The 22,033-nt window shown below is 43.3% G+C and overlaps 5 protein-coding genes across 13 annotated transcripts; 2 read left to right on the top strand and 3 right to left on the bottom strand.

The window, feature by feature from the left end:
- Positions 1 to 44: 44 nt before the first annotated feature.
- Positions 45 to 10,446, bottom strand: LOC129597975 (CCR4-NOT transcription complex subunit 1-like). Its single transcript, XM_055495690.1, has 14 exons — positions 10,256 to 10,446; positions 9,563 to 9,829; positions 9,298 to 9,411; positions 8,907 to 9,014; positions 7,969 to 8,845; positions 7,457 to 7,908; positions 6,479 to 6,971; positions 4,170 to 6,235; positions 3,750 to 4,076; positions 3,089 to 3,691; positions 1,824 to 2,843; positions 1,133 to 1,643; positions 788 to 1,058; positions 45 to 565 (listed from the first exon to the last, which is right to left on the bottom strand). Exons 2-14 carry the CDS (start codon positions 9,668 to 9,670, stop codon positions 334 to 336), a joined length of 7,182 nt encoding a protein of 2,393 aa, XP_055351665.1. The 5' UTR covers positions 9,671 to 9,829; positions 10,256 to 10,446; the 3' UTR covers positions 45 to 333.
- Positions 10,447 to 10,641: 195 nt separating this feature from the next.
- On the top strand, positions 10,642 to 12,576 carry LOC129598021 (myosin regulatory light chain sqh-like). Of its 2 annotated transcripts, none has more exons than XM_055495765.1 (4): positions 10,642 to 10,773; positions 10,975 to 11,182; positions 11,817 to 11,978; positions 12,084 to 12,576. In XM_055495765.1, the coding sequence occupies exons 2-4, from the start codon at positions 10,996 to 10,998 to the stop codon at positions 12,266 to 12,268; spliced, it is 534 nt and encodes a 177-aa protein (XP_055351740.1). In that variant the 5' UTR covers positions 10,642 to 10,773; positions 10,975 to 10,995; the 3' UTR covers positions 12,269 to 12,576. The 2 variants fall into 2 exon arrangements, with proteins under 2 accessions (XP_055351740.1, XP_055351738.1); XM_055495763.1 differs by having other exon boundaries at positions 10,672 to 10,812.
- Positions 12,577 to 12,686: 110 nt separating this feature from the next.
- On the bottom strand, positions 12,687 to 15,557 carry LOC129598019 (mesoderm induction early response protein 1-like). Of its 2 annotated transcripts, XM_055495761.1 has the most exons (3): positions 15,389 to 15,557; positions 13,901 to 14,964; positions 12,687 to 13,649 (listed from the first exon to the last, which is right to left on the bottom strand). In XM_055495761.1, exons 2-3 carry the CDS (start codon positions 14,790 to 14,792, stop codon positions 13,057 to 13,059), a joined length of 1,485 nt encoding a protein of 494 aa, XP_055351736.1. In that variant the 5' UTR covers positions 14,793 to 14,964; positions 15,389 to 15,557; the 3' UTR covers positions 12,687 to 13,056. The 2 variants fall into 2 exon arrangements, with proteins under 2 accessions (XP_055351736.1, XP_055351735.1); XM_055495760.1 differs by lacking the exon at positions 15,389 to 15,557 and having other exon boundaries at positions 13,901 to 15,362.
- LOC129598017 (protein EFR3 homolog A-like) lies at positions 15,344 to 20,267 on the top strand. 7 transcript variants are annotated; one of them, XM_055495759.1, is made up of 10 exons: positions 15,344 to 15,565; positions 16,065 to 16,305; positions 16,526 to 16,608; positions 16,691 to 16,818; positions 16,934 to 17,371; positions 17,477 to 17,829; positions 18,043 to 18,857; positions 18,987 to 19,376; positions 19,478 to 19,648; positions 19,712 to 20,267. In XM_055495759.1, the coding sequence occupies exons 2-10, from the start codon at positions 16,302 to 16,304 to the stop codon at positions 19,928 to 19,930; spliced, it is 2,601 nt and encodes an 866-aa protein (XP_055351734.1). In that variant the 5' UTR covers positions 15,344 to 15,565; positions 16,065 to 16,301; the 3' UTR covers positions 19,931 to 20,267. The 7 variants fall into 7 exon arrangements, with proteins under 7 accessions (XP_055351734.1, XP_055351732.1, XP_055351731.1 ...); XM_055495757.1 differs by having other exon boundaries at positions 15,344 to 15,570; XM_055495756.1 differs by having other exon boundaries at positions 15,344 to 15,570; positions 15,948 to 16,305.
- Positions 20,242 to 22,011, bottom strand: LOC129598020 (SH3 domain-binding protein 5-like). The gene is made up of 2 exons (XM_055495762.1): positions 21,855 to 22,011; positions 20,242 to 21,621 (listed from the first exon to the last, which is right to left on the bottom strand). The coding sequence occupies exon 2, from the start codon at positions 21,580 to 21,582 to the stop codon at positions 20,443 to 20,445; it is 1,140 nt and encodes a 379-aa protein (XP_055351737.1). The 5' UTR covers positions 21,583 to 21,621; positions 21,855 to 22,011; the 3' UTR covers positions 20,242 to 20,442.
- Positions 22,012 to 22,033: the final 22 nt, after the last annotated feature.

The raw sequence follows: 22,033 nt of genomic DNA, 5'->3' as shown, positions 1-22,033 counted from the left end.
AAGATCTTATCACGAAACTAACACCTCTCAACCCCAACTAACTAAATATATCTTCAGTTTTATTAAAACAAAAGAAACGCGACAGAAGAGTTCTCAAATCTCTATGCGCTGCAACATCATACCATTACCATGCGCCAAAAAAATTTAAAACCTTAATGATCAATTGTACAGGTAGTGTTAATGAATAAAAGCATAACGTCTGTGTCGGATGTGCCGTAATTAGCTAAACGAACCCTTTCAGCAGCACCCAACGCATACCACTGCAGCTTCAGAGAATCAACGTTTTATAAACAGGAACCAGAAAGTGCATACGGGCGATAATTAACAAAAATATCAATCAAAATCTGATTCAACTTTAACGATTCCGCTGCCACCAAGGTAGCCGCCGACCCCCATGGACTCCTTGCCCGGCCCGTCCATGATGTGGCCAGCAGTGAATCCACCGACTGGACGAATATCAGTGTCCAAACCCTCCGAAGCAGCGTCACCGCGGTTGCTTTGCTCATCATAAAACGGCTTCATTTTATTGGCCGGTAGCCCTTCGATCACGCGAAAAATCGGTAACCTGTAAAAACAATAACAATTATCGAAAAGTAAAAGTATATCGCTTCGGCAGTTCTCAAGAAGCACCCGCAATCGCTAGACAAAAATTTTGTGCAAGATGACACCCTCTTACTAGTATATCACACCAAATCTTCATCACCGTACTCAATAAAGTTCAACTAATCTAAATATAAATACGTATGTATATACTGGTCGGCAGTTCATCTCTCAACCTCACACTTACTTGAAAAGGTCATCATTAAAATTAACAAAATCTTTTTCGAAAAATCCAAATTCTGGACCGCGAATCAACTGACTGCATGTCGCCACCAGTCCCCATGGATGCGGTCGGTGAGAAGTGATCCGTTCGATCAATACACGGACAATCAGCTCCTGCAGATGGGGATGATTGGACATATCGCGGAACAGATGCAGCACAACACAATAGTAATAGTGCGTATGGAGATTCGGATAGCGTAAATGGTTAACCAAGGCATTAACCAAGAGGTAACGGCCTGTCAAATACAAATTAAAATCATGTAATAACATCTCCACTCCTAAATTTCGTAGGAAATAACTCATTTCTTACCTTCGTTATCGAAATTAATTGCCAAGTTCTGAATGATATCCATGTGCGAGGTATGTGCTACGCTGGTAGAATTAATTTGGATATTTTTACTGTTCAGTGTATTGACAGCCTGCTGCCCCAAATACAAGACTAGAGCATTCAACATCTGGACATGATAGCGATGACCCGCCACTCGCGACATCTCCAAACGTCCCAACAGATCGGCGAAAAACGTCACCGGGGCTCGACTATTCAGGTAAGAATCCAGATCATTGCGGAAGCTAATCGGCTGCAGGAACAAATGATAGCGCGTAACAATCTTGGGTGGCGCGTATTCAATGCCTTTCTGCTCTTCAATCTTGAAGGTAGCCGCATAAGGATCATCCGTGGCAATTGCCAACGGCGCCGCACTCAGCACCACGTTGCGCATGTTGAAACAATTCAACGGGATAACGTCGACCAAAACACAGTAGTACTCGGCAAGGATCTCAGGATAATCGTGGAGAAGTGTATACAAAAATCGCAGCAATGCCTACAATAAAAAGACGTTTGAAGTCGACAAATTAAAGGAACAGAAGTATGAATATGAATAACTGCGCAGCGTGGATACATTGATCACAAAACATCAAACAGCATACTTATTCAATTACGTACCACGGTTGCTTCGAGAAAATTAAATCTGTGTGTGGCATGGTGCTGGTAACAAACTTACCCGAAAGACAATGGACAACGCTCGATTAAGAGTAAGGTTCCGCACAAATGGAGCAACAAATTTGATGCTATCAACCAGTAACTGCATGAACATTTCCCACCCTTTTTTTTCAGGAATCTCGTTAATACGACGAATCATATCACGATGGAATACCAGCTCCAGCCAAGACGGCGTAAAACCAGGCAGTTTCTGCGGACGTACAGTGTGGTAGAAATTGCAGAATCCCAGCATAATCTGTTCTTGAATCTGGGAAAACTTGAACTCCGAAATGAACAGATCCATGAAAAACGAATAAATGATGCGGTGGAAGGGGTATGCCACAAACTGCATATCGAATGTCTCTTGATGATGGAACATCACACCCGCTATAATACCCAGAATTTTCGAGGTACCCATGGCCGGATCGCGAAGCCAGTTGACTTTCATGGCCACGTTGGTTTCACCGGCTAATCGAAGATTCAGCACGAGCAGTCGGGCCAGAGCATCCAGCATGGGAGCCATTTTCAACCGCATCTGATCCTGGGCCAAGGTGTTTGTCGGAGCCGACGGATCCCCGATCATGCGATAGCAGTCACGGGCGCAGATTTCCACACATGTCTTGAAAAATCGCGTCGCCAGATCGTCGTTCTTCAGGCAGACTTGCATCTCTGGAAGGATCCTCTGGTAGGCAATGCGAACGGACTCCATGGCCTGCGGCATGGCTTCGTTGGATTTTTCGATTGCTTGCATGGCCGGACCAAAGTGCGGTCCGTTAACCATGGTGTACCATTCGCGCAGGATATTTTCCGCTTTTTCACGAATCGGTGGCGACTCACCCAGATCGCGCACCTGAACAACTGCTTGATGGAAAACCATAGCCAGAACCCCGTTCTCCGGAGGCACATCGCGACGCTGGTCGAAGCGTCGGCCGGGTGACAGATCAACTTTAACTTCATCCATTAGGAAATGCACGGCGAATGGAATGTCGTTGTTGCGACTGCAGAAGCGGCAGACGGCTTCGATGGTATAGTACAGGTCACTCTGAAATAAAAAAATACCTCGTTTTGTATTCTGAATTCTATAAATTCTCAACCTTTTTATTTTAACGAATTTTTCTAAGCAAGAACAAAACAGAACAAGAAACAGAACTATAAAGACATTATGCATAAATAAAGAAAGACACTTCAATCAATATAAGCAGTACACCGCATAATTCATATTTTATTACATCAACAGACAGCAATTTGTTCAAGATTTATTCTTCAAGTTCGTTTCACCTCACTCACCTCGCTCAACGCTCCCGTCATCTTCTCATCCACACAGAACGTCCTGATCAACATCTGTGCCAGCCCTACCGCATCACGGCTAGCGGTCGATTCGATGATTTTGCTCAGCATGCTGTCCATCGCCGAAACTAGAATTAGTCGTCCTCTCAATAAAACATTGAATGTCTCAAATGCGCCTGGTTTAATGTTGGGAAACGTATGGGATCCATTGTCCATAACCAGCGTGTGCATGATAATCCGCATGATCATCAAGGGACCAAAGACCTTTTCACCCTGGAACTGCACAAGAACCTCCATGCACACCGTCTTGAAGCGCACAACGATATCCTGCGCAGGAGCCGGGTGATGGTCGGCAGCCTGCTGATTAATCGTTGACTGCAATACTTCCGGAGACAATCCATCCAACATAGTGTCCACTGTGTGGGAGACAATTTCGTGAATAATCTGTCGGGCACCACTGCTACGTATCATATTTCGGCCGTCTTGGATCTTATTTTTCAGGCCGATAATCAGCTGTAAATGACGATTATCTGCTGCGTTGGGAATGAAGTTCGACATGATCCCCACGTGGCCTTGCAGTTTTTGCGCCACAGTGTCGCACAGCTGCAGAATAAAACATTAACCAGGAGTAGGGAGCCAGTGAGAAATTACAAATTCTTACCAGAATAAAATCTTCTTCTTTCACATCTTGAGGCAGCGGCCTCTGCCCAGCTTGTTGCAAGGACTGATGCTGCAGCTGCTGTTGTTGTTGCTGTTGCATCATACGCTGTCGGTACATTTGTTGTTGTTTTTGTTGCAACAATTCCGCGTCGGTCATGAAGCCAGGAATGTTTTTGGCAAAGTGTTCATACACAGCTAACTGTTGTTCGCGAATTTCACCACCCGGTTCCATTCGAAGAATCACCGGCATACGTTCCCGCTGAAGTTTAGCTTCTTCCTCGTCGTACCACATTTTTCCTTCTTGTTTTGCATCACTTCGCCTCTTGGACTGCAAAAAACCATTAATATCTCACACACATTTCTAGACAAACAAATGCAATGCAGTAACCGAGTGAAGTTCCAAACAAACGAGAATCCTTACCTCGTCCTGCAAAGTTTTGGTGATTTCCATAACACATCGTTCGGCTGCGGCTTTCTGCAAGAATGCTGAACAGAGCTCCAGGTTATCTTTGGCAAAGATTTCGCAAGCATTGGTCACAATACGCTGCTGGTCTTCCGACAAATTCCGGATATTTGACATTGACAGAATCTGGTTTTTCGCGCTCACGACCAGCGCATTATGCAGATGTTCTCGCATTGTAGCAAAGGATAATCCCGATGCCAGATGTCGAACCATGTAGGTTCCAGCCTGCCTGACGTGATCCGGATCACCGTCTAGACTGAAATCTTTCCGCACAATCACCAGCGCCGCTGGCACGACAATCCTCATGCACCGATCGACACAAGGCATCAGGAATTCCTGCAGCGTCCGTTCCACTCCGATGCGCAGAGCATTCCGAATCGCCATGTCATTCTGAAAGATAGTCGCATCTGGGTTGAAGAAGATCTTCGGATAGGTACTCTGAAACTGCGGTGGATGGAGATCGCGATAATGGAATCGGAAGCCGCTAGGCTGGACGGGTTGAACAATGGGCACGGGGGTAACAGAAGATGGCATTTCCACTAATCCCGCTTGCTGCCCACCGGTTTCGCCGGGACGACCATCAGATGTCGGGAGTGCCATCTGCTTACCACGCTTCGAAGGCGCTCCGAACAGCTGCTGTCCATGCTGCATCACCCAGCGCACATACTCTTCGTTCTTCAAGAGCGGCGACTCACCTAAATCTGGAACGTTCAACTCTAAATTCTTCGCCAGAACTTCGACTTCAAATTTCAGGTTCAGTTTCGTTTCCGGTTCCGCATGCACTGCTCCCAGTAGAGCCAGGATGGTCCGAATCCACGGGTTTTGTTTATTGAACAGCTTGCTCTTTGGACACAGGCCGAGGATCTTCGTCACTAATGGTATCGCGTAGTGCAGCTCATTCAATCCCTTGTGATATGCTTCCACAATCAAAGCTTTCATATCTAGATCCTTGGAGCGGATTGGCCGGTTCATAGCAATAGTCATGTAGCCCAACCAGGCACCCAAATTCTTCAAAACGGATCGTTCGTTAAGTTTATCTGCAGACTTCTCAGTGCGCAGCAAGCGCTTGATATTCTGAACGGTTTCTTTCAGGGTCAGCTTGTACAGAAGCGGTATTTCAATCTGTTGCATGAAATTGAAGTACAGCAACTGAAAATTATGTTCCTGTCCCGCTCGCTTCAATACGATGTATTCAGCCACCCAGCGCAAGTACTGCTGTGATTCTTCTCCTTTCAACAATTCCTTAATTTCATCGATTTTGCTCTTAACATTGGACATGGACATATTGTTGAAGTGGAATATGAATTGGTCTCGCGTCGTTTCCGGAGGAACTACAACCGGCAGATCGTCAGTATCTGATTCATCGGAGTCACTACCTGCTTGCTGAGCACGAGGTACAGGAGATGCAGATGGTTTCACTGCGCCAGCAGCGACGTTTGCACCAACGGGGACGGTTGGTCGGTTCTGGGGTGGTACTTGAGTGGGTTTCTCCGCCTGCGTTCCCGCAATAACAAACTCTTTCAAAGACGCCGGGAAATCTTTAAAAAAGGGAGTTTGCGTAACGTGCAAGCAGTACTGGGAATACTCATGCAGACGCTCTTTGAACATATCCATGGCCAGCACCGCAAAACGGAAGTGCCGATGCGACGGACCCATGCGAAGGAAATCAAGCAGCTGCCGTAACGCAATGCCCAACCCCATGTAGCTCAAAAACTGGTTATCAATGAGACTCCCAAAGAACCGAGCCGTGATTTCGAATTCTTTATCGGGATACTGATGCAGCCACTGATGTTCTTCGTAGATATCACGCAGAGTACAGTCAAACATTAAGCGGTCGTGTTCCGAGGTCGATTCCTTCCAGCTGCGCATCTTGTCAATCAGAGCCGCCATCGTAATCGTTCCGGCAAACATGGACTGGAAATATTTGAACACTTCGGCTTCGACTTCCTTTGGGTAGGCTTTCTGCACTTCCGGAAGGACACGGTACAAATCGTTATTTGCTCCAGCCGACATAACGCTACTGCCTGTAACGTAATGATAAGGATTAAGAATTAACTCATCATTAATTTAGCACATCCTTGCAAAATCGGACACATGCAAGTGAGACAGATCATGACAAAATGGTACTACTGTACCGTAATTTGTTTGGTCGTTGGCTAAACAACTCGGTTACACTTTGACAAACGAAAATTACTACAAGGGTATAAAAAAGCAACCAATATCAGTCAGTGATGTTGGTTATGTTCCATAGACGGCATAGAGCATACCTTGGTTGATGCGATCGCTCGCACTAATAGGTTGACTAAATGCTGACGGCTTGGACGCTATCAATGCGCTGACGTCTCGATGCCCAATCACACCCAAATTAACACTCGGTGGCGGAGAGAAGGCTGTATTTGCGGTAGGGAACGACCCAATAGGTCCAAGACTGGTCTGGCGGAATACCGTTGAACCAATAGCACCGGGATTGTAAACGGGTGAAGTGATGGAGTCCGACACGGAGGGCATCACGCTGTCCAAATGCGACGGTGTTGGTTGGAGACTTCCAATCACAGGTACGGAATCAGACGGTGATGGAGTCTGTTTTAGTACATTTGGCGGAGGATTCGGACGCTTTGCAATTATCGGGGCATTGTTCAACATACTCATGATTTTCTGGATGGTGTCAAAGCTGATGCCCTGCAAAGTCAACGCGTCCTGCAGGCTGATCAAGAAAATGTTGACCGTATCCGCGGGCAATTGTGCATTTCGTGGTAACGTCTGCTCAATCACATTGGATCAGAACGGTGATGGAGTCTGTTTTAGTACATTTGGCGGAGGATTCGGACGCTTTGCAATTATCGGGGCAGCGATTCAACATACTCATGTTTTCTGGATGGTTCAAAGCTGATGGCAAAGTCAACGCGTTCAGGCTGATCTGTTGACCGTATCCGCGGGCATTGTGCATTTCAACGTCTGCTCATCTTTCAGCAGGCAAGAAAATTTCACCAAAAGAATAAAACAGCGGGAAAATTTCCCTAGCGATGCACCGATTCACTTTAAACATGCGGCAACAAACTTCACTCCGTGGTCTTGTTTTTTATCCTTCATCCATTCCCAGGTTAATTCCAATCTGCCATGGCGTCGATCATCAGCTGTTGTGCCTGCTTGAAAATCGGATACAGAGTCCATCGGTATGCAAAATGGCCAAACGTAATAGTATTGTCAAACATCGTTCAAGCACATACACATCATGTAAAACAAACCTGTGAATTCGGGTGCGTAAACAAGAATTTCTGCACACACAGCCGCATAAGCTGCTGTCTGGTGCGGGACGCAACAATGGAAGTCGATGGACTGAGCTGCAGTAACGACACCAGAAGTAGATCCGGGCAGCGCAAAACAGGAACTTCCATAAGGGTTAAAACTTCTTGCGAAAAGCCTGAGTCGGCAAGATACAGCAACGTTTCAACCAAATCCAAACAAGCCCAAATCTGGATCTCACGCTGGCGGTATTCTTCAGGATAAGATTTCAACAACTGCACATCGGCACGATCACAGGAAAAATCTGAGAAGCAGAATACATCAGGATTTCTCAATGCATGCGTGAACCAGGCAAGTTGAGCATCGTTGTTGGTCCAGTGGCGATACAGCAATTCAATAGGGAACGGTGTACTATGTAAACCTCGCATCAACCCGAAAAGAACCAACTGGAGACCTGGAAACATAATTATTTACACATCTTTCACTATCTGATGGTGTGGGATAGGTATGGTACCTGCGCGATCGTAAACGTAAAAGCCTTCATGATCCATTTCATACACCACTTCTCTCCAACTGAGCCCTTGTTGGTTCTGACTTGGACACTTCTCGCACACTGCAGTGACAAAAAACTCCATCCGCTTTCGGTCACGTTCTTTCATTTCTTTGCGGATGCTCTTCATTTCCGACCTAGACCACATAATGTAATACCCCGTCGTCTGGACATTCTGATCCAATTCGATGGAATCAACTTCTTCTTTGGACAGATCCTCTAAGGAGACAATACTGGCGAGCAATCCAATACAGCGTGCTACGCTTTCCGGCGTAACATGGTCCACACTGATGCCGTTCAGGAAGGCACGGCATGATTCCAGACTTTCGATGGCTTTGAAACCGAATTCAATCAACAAGCGTACCAGAAGATCATGATCGGAATCCAGATTAATCTTGGCGAAGTTGCGCGACATATCCAGATTGCGGTTCAACTCAACGTGATCGGCATCGGCATACGTGTGGTGCAGTAACAACGGCTTCAGCTGCAAAGGAATATGCCGCGGATGAGGATACAATCTCTTTAAAGTTGACCGGAATTCCTCCTCTTGTTCGACGGAGACCCGTTCCGCGAAGTCTGCACGCTGTCCCGGTTCTAATAACAGCAGCAGTTCATGAAACACGGTCTTGTCGGTCTCCTGTAGAAGGCGTTCGTCCGCATCGCAGTACGATTTCAGAATGTCGCCGAATTTCTGCCTGATTAGCGATGCAGCCTGATTACGAATGTGGGGGATGTTGGACTTGATTAGCAATATGCAGAATCGATTTTCTTGCTCGCGGTTAAACTTGAATATACGTCCGCATAATGGAATCAGTTGCTGATTGCTCAAGAAGTGTGATTCCTACGAAAAAAGGGAGACGGTTACATTCAAAGTACAACTGTCTACACCAGACACAATTTACCTGTTGGAGATCGAATGGTCGTTCAAGACAGTAATACAAAACTGTCCGAAAGAGCGGAAGATCAAGTAGAGTGGCGACTTGTTGCACAAGAACCTGAACAGGCAGGGCCTACAAACATATACAGAAAAGCAATTAGCGAAATGGTACTCACGAACGGCAGCCTGCCTCTGCACGAACAAATTAACTCGATAGCGTTCAGTATCAAACGACTAATCCGCAGGAAATTATACCATATTCAACTTGTGACCTAATGACGTCACAATGAAAACCAAGGGCAACGTTCACAATGCCCGAGGGAGAATTCTAATGTAACATACATAATTAAGTAATAATATCACAGCAAAATTATCCTTAAATTATAAATAATAACAAAATGGAACATGTGCTTCACCTGGTGAAAATCTTTGGTTTTGGCAATCGTCTGAGGATCCGCGGATAAATCAAGGCCAGAGAAAAGACTCTGCAGAAGATGACGATACGCAGCATGCCCCTGATGGCCGCAAACCTAAAACCAAAGGAAACAAAATTAAACCAAGGCATTACTACACGGAACAGAACCTAGTCGCAAAGATATTTATCGATGATAACATCAGTCTCGCGTATCGACCACTCCACTTTGTTGGTACATTTCCCCAACGCAATCCGGTGATTCTTACCGTAGCCAGTTCCTGGATGACCGCTTTGTGGTTCTTCTTACTGAGAGCTTTGATCAACGTCTCAATATAGAACAACGCAGGCGTAACGTACAGGTCCGCATGATTCATTTTCCGTCAATGAGATGCACCGATAATGGTGTTAAGGATAGGCATAAAGAGAACGGGACGGCAGCAGCCTCCTTCTGGAAGGAACTGTTATTCCAGCCCCCGCATTTAGTCCATTTTCACTCCAGCAAAATGACTTTCAAAATCTTGGAATGGTCTTTACTGTGAAAATTAGAGCAACATAGCATCAAGTGAAATCTGCAGTAGTCAATAGACTCAATACTGTATATGTTTACAGTTGATCACCCACAGCTCACGGCCATTTAAATCGTTCTATGGCAATAACAACCCTCACAAGGAAAGACTAAACTCTTATTAATTACAAAGTCGTACATCATTAATTTCCTGATTATCTAACTCCCTTATAAACATCGGGTCCATGTCATACCATATGTTATGATCATCTGGAGATTTTTTTTGCTCGCTCAAGGACTGAAATTATACTTAACATAACGATGATACTGATAGCAATCATAATGATAACACATTCAGAAACTGTACGCAAAGCAACAAATCTTCAGTAAGCTGTAAGCAATAATAAGCAATATAAGCCGTAAGCGATTTTCGCTGTGGAGAACCATGTCCTACCTTTGAGCCAAAACCCAGGCTAATGTTGAGTCTTGCGTTAAGAATGAAACAAAAAGAAATCCGAAGAATAAAGTAACGATGGAAAATCACATTGTTGTGGTTGGGATGGGAGAAATTCCGTGATCAGAACCATAAAAATAAATACAAAAGTCAAAACGCAAATGTTAAAGAAAAATCGGGAATAAAATAAAATCGTCAACCGTTTCAAAGTCAGCTCTAAATTCAGTAATGCAGGGCAGGCTGGCTCTTCCTGTATTGCAAGGCTGCCTCAAGCGTAGCGCAAGGGTAGGCTGTACCTGCTCTAACGTGTGCTACTTTTACATGCGGAAGCCAGAAGGGGGTTGGCTCATACTCAGCCTCATAGCCTCATACTCATAACCTGGTGGTGGAAACCGAAATTTTTCTTCAGCATTTTTACCAAATTTTATGAGTCAGAATCGGTCGTGGCACTCCAGTTTTCATGAGGTTTTAGAAGCCATTTTCTTACAGTTGTCTTTTATTTTGTTGTCTTACGACAGGTGGGTTCGTAACGTTTGTCACTTAACGTTTTGTTAAAGGTAAATAATTTCTGGTCTTCGAACTGTAGTTAGTTGTAAACGTTTGGGAATGCAGAAAACTCATTTCGTAGGGGGTGGATGTGGTAGCTGATTGATATAATTATATTCTGTGTGGTCTCCATCTCACTGATTTGCTGATTTCTGAGCGTTCTGGTTTTGCAGATTACCTGATTGTGCGTTAAAATGGCCAGTCGCAAGATCCGTGGAACTGCGGGGGGAAAAAAACGCGCCCAGCGCGCAACCAGCAATGTGTTCGCCATGTTTGACCAGGCGCAGATCCAGGAGTTCAAGGAGGCGTTCAATATGATTGATCAAAATCGGGACGGTTTTGTTGACAAGGAAGACCTGCACGATATGCTGGCATCCATGGGTACGTGAAGTTATTTACACTCTTACAGATGCTCTGATGCACTGGTGTGAAACTGCTACTCAGTTAATGGTTAACTTAATTTTCTTGCAGTTTACTTTTTACTTTCACTACAGTTAGTTCTCGTGGCATTTTAACCGTAAAGTACAGTGGTTGTTGAATTCCGCGCTGCTACACTGAAGAAGTATTTGAATTAAGTAATAAAAACATATTAAGTTGATGCTCATTCAGCGTGTGCATTGCTATATGCAGTGCTACGGTGTATTGTCGAGATTGTTGACTGTACGTGGATGATGTTTTCGACACGCGGTCATTTCTTATAAGAGTGCCGAATGAACATTCCCTCACGTTTCCATCATGATCGAGTTGAATGAGAAGAATATTGTACTATTTTGCAACGTGATACAGTAGATTTTGAATTGCTCGATTTTATTATATCGAACGGATATCTACTCCGTACGGTTGTAATATGTCGGTGCTGCTTACATTTTTTTGTTAGTACTTACTTTTTGTTAGTACTTAGTCTATAATTGGTGTCTAATACATTGCAGCACTTAATCGTTTCACCAAAGGCAAATGAGATAAGATAAATGGCCTGAATTGGCCCTGAAATATATTGAGTATATTATTACTGCAGGTAAAAATCCGACAGAGGAATACTTGGAAAAGATGATTGGCCAAGCGCCTGGACCCATCAACTTCACAATGTTCTTGACATTGTTTGGGGAGCGCTTACAGGGCACAGACCCGGAAGACGTGATCAAGAATGCTTTCGGTTGCTTCGACGAGGACGGCACAGGTACTGTACTGTTTGCAATATGGTAATTAGATATTTGGTTTGACATTTATTAGTTTTTTACAGTGGTAGCGCATAATAAACTATTGCATTTTATCGGTTTTTTAGGCCGGATTAATGAGGATCGTCTGAGAGAATTGTTAATCACCATGGGTGATCGTTTCACCGAAGAACAAGTGGATGAAATGTTCCGTGAGGCTCCCATCAAAGACGGCCTCTTCGACTATGTTGAATTTACGCGCATCATCAAGCACGGTGCAAAACAGGCTGAAGACGATCCGAATCGGATTTGAAGTGTTCGGTCGCTGTAATGGATATTACTGACTGTTGCTGCTGCTTCCAATTCCGGTTTTATATTTTATATGTGCTATACGTTTCCTTGACCTTTGATTCCCTTTTCTACTTAAGCATTGATTTCGGAGCGATTGCAATCTCATGTTCACGGTTTCCTAGCTCGAATCTTAGCAATGGTTGAATCTTTTTGTTTCTTTGTCAGGCCCTGTTAATCTCGACGCGAAATTTCCTTATCTGTTCTTTTGCTGACTTGCGAATCTGAATTATCTTCTTAACTGAAAAGCAATAAATGTATTTTCGAATAGTACTCGTACCTTGATTCACGATTCGCAAGCGTTCTTGTTAGTTGTGACCCTGGTGAGCAGTGGGCACGGATTATACTCAAGATCAAAAGCGAAACAAAAGCCACGATTTTCTAGCAAAATACGGTTTACTTCTGCAAGAGGGTCAGAGTACTACATCGTTTTCGGAGCACATAAGTACTGTAGCAATAAGTGCAGAATATCGCTTCGATAAAAAATGGTAATGTTCAAGACTAACGCAAGAACACAAAGAATTCAGTCAAAAACCAGCCAGATAGGATAAAAGTACGTCTGAATGAATTACCCGTACGATAAAAATAAAAGCAATGATTAAGATATAACTAAGACTTTAAAATAAAAAAAACAAATAAATTACGGTATGCAACTGCCAAAATTTTGCACGTGATTTGTGGTCATGCCAAAACAAATAAAACAATAACTGGAAGATTTAACTGCAACGCAAAATAGTTTTCTTTTCGAACAGCTCACTGATCTGCGTTCTTTTTATCCTGTTCTGAGTCGGTGGGTAGGCTAGGTAGTTCATCTCGTGTTGTTTCCAGCCGTGCAGCTTTCGTCTTGCTTTCTCCAGAACCACTAGCTTCCGGTATGGATAAATTATTTTCAGCAACGGCATCCATAGCGTCGAATGCCCTTTTCTTACCAATTCGTACGCGTATTTTCTCCTCTAAATGTTCATGAGGTTTTCCATCCGGAAGGCGTATTTTAGCCAGGAAAACTTCAAACCGATTAGATTTCTTCCATCGATAGTAGAAGTCCACAACTTCCTTAACGGTGCGGGTAGGAACAGCTGTTTGAACAATATTAAAACGCTTCCAGTTATCAACAATTGCTGCCTCGAAATCCTCACATTCTTTTTCTGACCACTTGGAGCTTTCATAGCGGCCGGGACGAAAGTTTCGCCGACAGCGTCGTAACGCTTCGTTTGTGTCGTAATTGCAATCAAGCAGTTCTTTTAGAAATTCCTCATCGTCAGCGACATCTGTCTGATCCAACTGAGCTGGGTCGATTTCTTGCTTCAATAATTCACGTTCTTGAACGTACGCGGATTTCAAATATTCTGCAAAACCACAAAATAAATAACATAAAAACCCATCAACATTTGGCAGAAACGAGGCTTATGCCAAAATATATACAACCGCAACTACAAAACATACTGGAAAAAAAGTACTACCGCAACACATGCAGTAACACGCATGGCAACAAAATAATAAAATTAATAACACGAATATTTAAATAACAGGATAACATGACTATGATAATAATAACACGACTATGAAAGAAACATTCAGTTTTATCATCAATAATTACCTCTAACGATGGATTCTGGTAAGTGCGGAGACCACTGTAATACTTGATCCGACGGTTCCGACACATTTTCATCATAGAATACATCCACGTCAGGAGTCTCGACCTGATGCGCCGGCCCCATGGGGATTTCGCGCTTCAGCATAAGCAGTCGAAACGGTACAAATTCTTCATCATCCCCTGACGAGGAATCATCTTCCTCCCCTTCATTCTCCACACCATGACTCCTTAATCGTGACAGAAACTTCAACAGATCATTACGCCCCATTTCCGCGCCGATTTCATCGTCGGGATTCGCGGCATCCTCATCCTCTTCGTCACTCGATGAACCGTCCTCCTCATCAGCAAAACTTTCCCCAGCTACAGTTTCATCGCCGTGTGACGCTGTCGCTGCATGGCTGGTTTGTGGCGCCTGATCACTGGCTTCCAGTTCTTCTTGTGTGTACTCGGTTTCCACAGTTTCCTCGGCAGGCGGTTTACTGCGTGCGGCCGCTGCTCCGCCGTACATTTTCAGCAGCTCTTCCAGAGGCATCTCCTGGAGAGTGCGGAGCTCATCCAGTTCTTCCTCGTCCGCGATCCCATTCTGCTCTTCATCGTCCAGCGTCGTTTCGTCGTCTATTCCGTCGTCCAGCTTCGGAGCATATTCCTGATCTGCATTGACAATCTCGGACGTAGTAGAGGACTTCTCCTCCTCGGAACGTTTTAATCCATCCGCTGCAGATGTTTCAGCATTCTGATTGGTTACTGGAGGCAACACTATTTCATGTTCTTTGATAAGAACTGTCTTCACAACAGAATCTCCACTGATTTCGGGCTCGGCAACAGTTTCCACCATGTATGTATCATCCACAATAAATTTAGATATCTCACTGCCAGGATTAACTGGATTTGCCATATTGCATTATACTGATTATAAAAATTTGATGAATACTACACTTCCCAGCTGCAGATACAGCTTTTGAAAAACTCACGCTAGTCAGCTGGAGGTTGTGCAGGTTGCTCGTTTGCCATTCACTTCACTTGTTCGACGATTTTCACACATCCAGTGTGCTTAAATGATTCACCCACTAAGCACACGAAATATGGAAACGGTTATAACTATAACTGGTAATTATTATCCTTAACGACCTTAACCCGACACGATTACAACAATCAAGTAGAAACTGAAAGTTTAAACTTTAACGAAAAGAAACCGATTTTGAGGAACGAACAATAATACCCTGTCCATTTAGCAGATTTTGTAACTTATCAGAAGATGAGGAGCAGCATTCAGTGTAATGTGTAAAAACAGATCTTTTATCAAAACTCACAAGTATCGTTTAGAAATCAGTAGTCTACGTCAGAAATCATGATGAGAGAATCCAGAACAAATGGGATCTATCGTTCAGGACAGCTATATCAACAGTAGTTGCGGTTGCGCGACTGCGCTTATCAGCACCACGTATCGGCGGTATCGCTGGAGCCTCGTTGCCCCTGTAGTCTCTACATTACCTTTTTAATATGCACCCCTCTTTCACTTTTTCCTCTTTTTCCAGGAAATTTTCGTTGCATCACATTTATAGCCAAAAGCCCAACTTAAATTAGTGGGCCGGGGACTAATTTTAATAAGTAGTCAGAAAGTGATTGTTTCCGGTTGAACAAAATTCGGAAGCATTTACAGCTATCTCTGTACGGTGTGTTGAGTTCTTTTCGATTTGATTTACATTTCATCCGATCCGCGGCTTTGCAAAGCTATTCAAGGATTATGTTTCGTAGGCAATAATTATTATGAATTCAAAGTTTACCGATAAGATCATAAGTTCGTCATAATGTAAAACATTACTGTACTGTAATATTACCGTAACCATTAAATTTTACGGTTAGCTCTGTATTATAATCTTATTAATAGATGCTGTATTGGTTTTTTTTTTTTTTTTCAAAGGTAGTTTTTTTAGTATTATCAACTTGTACAAGCCAATGCCATTTACGTTAAAACTATTGGTTCGTTAAAGATCTTCGTTTATTCATTATTTATGTCTTTTTTACATCAGCCACCCCCGTTTGTTTGCAGGTTTGTTTTAATCCAGTTCTAACCTAAAAAGCCTTCTCGCATATCGGTTTCGACTGTATTTTTAATGTGCAGTGTATCTTTACTGTTCTTTGCACTTGATACATCATCGTATGGTAGATTGAATGCCTAATATTGATTTACTTCGGATGTTGGACCGGAATGTGCGGCGCACCGGATTGCAGCTTCGGTGATTACACAACTCCATAATCTTCCCTCCGTAATTATTGAAAAACCCGGGGAATCGAATTAGCAGTACGCGAAAACAGAGTTTGTCCTGGGAATCTTGCTGCGCTGAGTTCGCATCCGCGCTTGAAATTCTGGAACTGAAAGTACACACAAAGAAAATCAAGAAAAATGGGTGAGTCTGAATCTGTCTGATGTGTATTGTGCTGGACTGTAGCTGAATGCTACAGTACTCTGCCGTCTGCAACAGTTAGACACTTTTTCATTTAGCTGATATTTGTTTTGTAGCTCATCAACATAAAAGAACTTAATTATTTGAGGCCTTAAGCTAGTATAACTTCATTATTGACAAATATGTCGCACGTTCTAACGATTGTTGTTTGACTTGTTTGAAGGTGGTGTCAGCTCTGACTGTTGCGGGAAATGCAAACCGAAGTATAAGCGACTGGTGGATGACATTTATCCAGCTACGGCCGAGGTACGATTTCGCAGCTCTTTTATAGTTTCTGCAATTTAAAAAGTTAACGATTTCTTGAAAACTAATTTTTTGAAAATTTTAGGAGGGAATCAACAGATCTCAGCTGGATAAGCTGGTATTTTATTCCCTGTCTCACCCGGAGAAGCTGGATAAAATCGGCAAATATTTATTATTTTGTCTTGAGTATTACATATACCGGAAGCGATCAGAGTGAGTTGTTAATGTGTTTTTCTATCGTTTTTTATGCCGCGATTACGTTAGCGGTTTTATTTTGTTGTATTTTCAAACTGATGTTGAGATGTGCGGTAAACTGGTTTGTTTTCAGGTTTAGTAGAATAACAATGGAAGCGATGGATTCTTTACTGTCATCCTGCAAATCCTCTGATCAGCATACGCGACTAAATCTGTTCGTTGGTTCCTTTTTGAAAATGAATCTGTTACTACTGGAATGTCAGGATGTGACGTTGCAAGTGTATGCCGTGCAGTCATTTGTTAAATTTGCCGACATTCCGGAAGATATCCCTTCGTATCATCGGAGTTACGATCAGTTTGTGGATAAATTTAGCATGATGTGTCACAACGGCGATTCTAATCCGTCTACAAGAAAGGCCATTCGTAAAGCCGGCATGATGGGAATTCGTGGTATTATTCGGAAAACCGTGTCAGATGATTTGCAAGTGAACATCTGGGAACAGGTTCATATGGATAAAATTGTACCATCTTTGATCTTCAATATGCAACAGACAGAAGATAAAACCAGAGGGTGTGTACGGATTGAAATTCGTCCCTGTGATGAGGATTATATCATTTCAGATCTAGGTTTTGACTTTCTTGATATTTTTTATAACCTCATTCTGTTTTTGTGTAGGATTTCGGAAGAATCCAACGGAATCGATGGTATTCCTACAATGGATGTTCAGGAACTGGAATCTTATGCTAAAAGCATTCTTCAGGAAATCTGTGGCCGCACGATGTTTGCCAATATTAAAGCCGTTATGAGCCCAGCTTTGAAACATCTCGATAACAATAATTTGTGGGTGCCGGGTGAATTCGCTATTTTCATTATCAAGACCATTTGCTACGCTATTCCCAATCAGTACGCCTATAAAGCCGTACAGATTATTGTGGGGCATTTGGATAACCATGCCCAGAGTCCACCGGAAATTAAAACAACCATTGCGCGCTGTTTGGCCGAAACCGTGGACATTGCCACGTCGGTTGGTAAGTTTCCAGATCGATTACAGTGTTTACTTTAGTGGATCCAAATGTTAAAATATTATTCTGTGAAACATCGGTGAACCCATGCTGGGACTTCCGATAAAAATGTTTGGATGTTGGATGCGTATTTGAATGCGCTGCTTTTACTGTGTGCCTGTGGTTGCATGTTGCATTTGTATTTCGAACTATGTACGAAATCATTATTGCTATTTGCAGGCCCGGCAGTTTTTGAAGTCTTCAGTGCTTTGCTGCGACATCTCAAAGTGTCCGTTGACCGTCAAATCAAGGCAGCAGCTGTAGATCCCGGCGAGCAGGCTTACCAGGAAGCCCTGGTGGTTACAATTGGTGAATTTGCTACCAATTTGCCGGACTATCAAAAGATAGAAATTATGCGATTCATCATGGATAAAGTAGTTGTTCGCGGGGGTGACGATCATGTCAGCGCCACTTGGTTACCGTTGCTGTTGTTGCGCAGTCTTTTGAAGGTGGCTACCAAATACATCCCCGTACAGATGACCACTACGTTTCCCATTGCATTTCTGGATCTACTTATGAAAGGCTCGTTGTCTCCATCAGCAGAAGTGCGCATTCTGGTTCATAACATCTTTCATACTCTGGTGGACCGGCATGCGAATCTTACCAGACTGCTGGAGGGATCGGATGTTTTACCTTGTCGTCTAGATTTAACACTACAAGATCCACCTTCTGCTGAGGACATTAATTTTGCCAAGAATAATGTTAAGCGCTTGTTGTTGTGCATGTTTGAGAATATTGACCGTTCTGACAACACCGGGAGTTCTTACAAGGCGATTAATATCACCATCATATTATTGATATTGGAGCTGGGAAAAGTCCACGAAGATGTTATTTTGGAGTTCATCCGTTTCCTCTTTGGTGTGCAAGACCTGGCGGTGAACTCCCCGGATTTATCAACATTACAGAGGAACTCCGCATACGGAATTAGCGCTAACGGGATGAGTTTAATTCCCAGATTTATTAACGCACCTCGATTCGCTGCGCATATTGAACAGGTGGGAAATTGGAGCTGTTAAGTATCTGTTTTTACTTAGTGTAAATAGTACAATTACGGTTTTTCATTTTATACTGTATCTTTAGTTTATCTCTTCTGGTCATTGATTTTTACGCGACTAAATTTGCAGATTCTGTCAGAACGGGAAAAAAGTTTCCACTTGACGTTAGCGCCTGCTTGTTTTGCTCAACGATCGATCTCCATGCTTACTGCTAATCAGACGCCTTTGAAATCATTTTCCCGAAGCCCGTCGAAAACGTCAACTCCGGCTACACCGATAGCGAAGGCTTCGGCGACCGATCCACCATTATTCCGCTTGGAAGTTCTGCTGGAAGATATTTCTAATGATCCGAATTTACGGCTGGATGTTTCGCGGTTGGAAACCAAATATAACGCACTGCAGTCTGAGTTTGCAAAACAAGAAATGATGGACGGAAAGAGCTTATCTAGTCGCAGCCAGTCTATGATTGAGGACGAGAATGAACCAGCGGAAATTGAGGCTTGGACCAAACTACCCGCGGTAATAATTTAACAATATTTTAACGATTTTTTATGTACCTTTATGTTTACCTAGTTTACCATCATAATAGATAGTAGAAACGGAACTGTTATCATTTGCAGGATCGCGAGCGTGCCGACAGAGACGAGGACATTAGCGTTGACGCTTTTAGGCGGATTCTTCATGACTCTGGAGATGCTAGAAGAGCTAGCTTAACAGAACGGTCTAAAAAGTTGAACGACATGTGCAAAATTGCTCCCTTCAAAGAGTTGATTAGTTACCAAGAGAAAATGGTATAATGCCCGTTTTTCGTTACTGTGTTCACGATCGAAATATTAATAATAATTTTATTACAGGATAGCCGTTTATCGTTGACCGTATTGAAAATTTTGCGAACTCCACCCGAAAGCAGTTCGGAATCGTCTTCGCAAGCCAGTTTTGACATGTACGACGATAAAGAGCCCACTATCGGTGAGAAATTCGAAATGAAAGTGAAACGCAATCATGGATTGCGGAAATTGAGCAGTCCGCAGATTTTTGATCTGCCAAATAACGATCTCATACATGTGAAGTGAATGGTCGGCCTGGGTTGAACGCCGAAGTGTTTTTTTTTGTTGCTTTTGTCCTTTTGCCGTTTTGTGTCTTCTTTTGGAGTTTTGTGTTTGAAGATTCCATGACAGTGACTATGGTTTTGCTAGTCAGAATGCAAAGTGATTTGGGTATAATTCAGTCTAGGCTGAGCATTTATTGATAGCTTTGGCATTTTTGTGTTAGTATTCGCCACTGTGCAGCTTTTGGCCTGTGTCTGTATTCTGAAACTTTTTGACGTATGTATTTTTTCCGATCGAGGAATCAGTGAACACAAGTATGTATGTAGTTTGCTGCAGGAATCTGCATTAAATTTTGTTCTGTGAATAATGTCAAGACTCCGGAGTCACACTACACTCGTAAGTCGTATAGCAGATATAATAACGAAGACAGTTAGTTTTACCGTTTCCGCAGCATAAAAATAAGGCAAGAAATTTGAATTATTCACTCCCAATATTTTTAAAAACTGCTGGTTGAGAAAACAAGCATTTCAGAAAAATTATAGCTCATGTGTGGGTGTGTTATCAAACGTTTTCTCGACAAAATGGCTTTCGTTAGTGACGGAGGCGTCCGATTTCTTTGCCAGTGACGACATGGAGTATGCCTCGCTGAGTTTGTTCTCCACAACTGATTCGTCTTCCGGTATAGGTGTGTTTTGCCTGCGACTGTGAATTTCTTTGCTAATATTCTGGAGTTTCTCGGTGGCGGAGAGGTAGACATTTTTCGCCTGGGCAATGGACGTGCGTAACTGGGTGGCGCGCTGCCGGTCATCATTGTTGACATAGGTCATCCGGTCCTTCAGCTTATAGTACGGGCGCGCATCCATAATAGAATGCCGGTAATCTTTCTCCAGCTTTTTTATTTTCTCGGTTAGGACCCGCTGCTTTTCTGTGGCATCCGCATGTTCTCTCTGTTTCTGCCGGATGTCCTGTTGACATTCTGTAACGTTGGCTGTCAGAGCGTTTAGCAAACTCAGTGGACCCAACTGCATCGTCCCACCCTGTTTTATTAAATCGGATTCCAGCTTAGCGACCTGCTCTTTATAAAAGACAAATCGAGCGCGGGCTCGGGCATAGTTGAACGTCGCCGTCTGCAGCGCGGCTTCGGCCTGCTTCAGTTCCTTTTTGGCTTCGTAATACGGTGCCGCTTCCGTGACACAGCGTCCGAGTTGTTGTTCTAGTTTTCGCAGATCCCCATTTAGGACGGTCATGGTGGCAGCGTTTTTCTCCTCCAGAATTTGCAGTTGGAGCTGCAGTGTGTTGGTGGTGGTGGCGGCATCGTTCAGTTTGGTGATTTCTTCCACAATGCGAGGATCAACTGGTTCATCGGCTGCTCCACGCGATTCGGTGCTTTTCTTACTGCTAACGGATTTTGTAAGGGATTTCGTTGCTGACGGAACAGCGGAAACAGACGCAGGTGTGAGCGCCACATCCGCTTCACTGGAATCCTCCACAATAGTGTGAATCCTGGGAAACTGTGCACTGCTACTGCTGACGGCTAATTCGGAGCTAACTAGATTTGGTGAACTTTTGGAATTTGATTGTTCGATCGGCCGGGTTAACGTTTTACGGGAAATTTGCTCATATTTCGCTTGTATCAGTCGGGCTTTTATGTTAGCAGTTTCTTTATCATCCGTCATCCTGTAATGTACTGCTGCTACTGCAGATAGCTGCTTGCACTGTAAATGTAAACAAGACAAAATTGCAGCAGTGCCAGTGCTTATTTAGTCAAGGAATGGAAAGATGGGAAAGGTCAGTCTCTAAACCAGATTACCAATGGTCAAGAACTTTGAATATACCAGAATCTGATGATTCTTACTTGATGGAAAATTTTGAATCAGGCTAATTAACAATGGTAATAAGGAGAAGAAGGGATGCTGGTTAACGAGTTCACAACAAGGTCTGTACATACCTGAATCAAGCTTTCTGATTAAGGGAGGACACTTAATTGCTGCCGTCTGCGCTGTTACCGGACACTGACTGGAGAAGATGGACAGTTATAAACTTATAGGTGAAAATGTTTGAGAATGTTTTAAAAATATCTGACAGTTTATTTTAATTGCTCAATCAGATTTCTTGCTCAACTAGAGT

The sequence above is a fragment of the Paramacrobiotus metropolitanus genome, unplaced genomic scaffold (assembly GCF_019649055.1).
Source record: "Paramacrobiotus metropolitanus isolate TYO unplaced genomic scaffold, Prichtersi_v1.0 Parri_scaffold0000112, whole genome shotgun sequence".
Taxonomy (NCBI): Eukaryota; Metazoa; Tardigrada; class Eutardigrada; order Parachela; family Macrobiotidae; genus Paramacrobiotus; species Paramacrobiotus metropolitanus.
The sequence above is the reverse complement of the archived record's forward strand: the minus strand, read 5'-3'. Positions and strand labels throughout refer to the sequence as shown.

What these genes read in the sequence shown, in the direction of transcription:
- LOC129597975 (XM_055495690.1), bottom strand. Translation starts at nt 9,670, where the DNA reads ATGAATCATGCGGACCTGTACGTTACGCCTGCGTTGTTCTATATTGAG. An exon ending in TTACGCACCCGAATTCACAG is followed by an intron (nt 6,972 to 7,456) that starts GTTTGTTTTACA and finishes GTGATTGAGCAG; the next exon opens with ACGTTACCACGAAATGCACA. An exon ending in TTTAATGATGACCTTTTCAA is followed by an intron (nt 566 to 787) that starts GTAAGTGTGAGG and finishes TTGTTTTTACAG; the next exon opens with GTTACCGATTTTTCGCGTGA.
- LOC129598021 (XM_055495765.1), top strand. Translation starts at nt 10,996, where the DNA reads ATGGCCAGTCGCAAGATCCGTGGAACTGCGGGGGGAAAAAAACGCGCC. An exon ending in CGATATGCTGGCATCCATGG is followed by an intron (nt 11,183 to 11,816) that starts GTACGTGAAGTT and finishes TTATTACTGCAG; the next exon opens with GTAAAAATCCGACAGAGGAA. An exon ending in CTTCGACGAGGACGGCACAG is followed by an intron (nt 11,979 to 12,083) that starts GTACTGTACTGT and finishes TCGGTTTTTTAG; the next exon opens with GCCGGATTAATGAGGATCGT.
- LOC129598019 (XM_055495761.1), bottom strand. Translation starts at nt 14,792, where the DNA reads ATGGCAAATCCAGTTAATCCTGGCAGTGAGATATCTAAATTTATTGTG. An exon ending in ACCAGAATCCATCGTTAGAG is followed by an intron (nt 13,650 to 13,900) that starts GTAATTATTGAT and finishes GTGGTTTTGCAG; the next exon opens with AATATTTGAAATCCGCGTAC.
- LOC129598017 (XM_055495759.1), top strand. An exon ending in ATATACCGGAAGCGATCAGA is followed by an intron (nt 16,819 to 16,933) that starts GTGAGTTGTTAA and finishes GTTTGTTTTCAG; the next exon opens with GTTTAGTAGAATAACAATGG. An exon ending in GGACATTGCCACGTCGGTTG is followed by an intron (nt 17,830 to 18,042) that starts GTAAGTTTCCAG and finishes TGCTATTTGCAG; the next exon opens with GCCCGGCAGTTTTTGAAGTC.
- LOC129598020 (XM_055495762.1), bottom strand. Translation starts at nt 21,582, where the DNA reads ATGACGGATGATAAAGAAACTGCTAACATAAAAGCCCGACTGATACAA.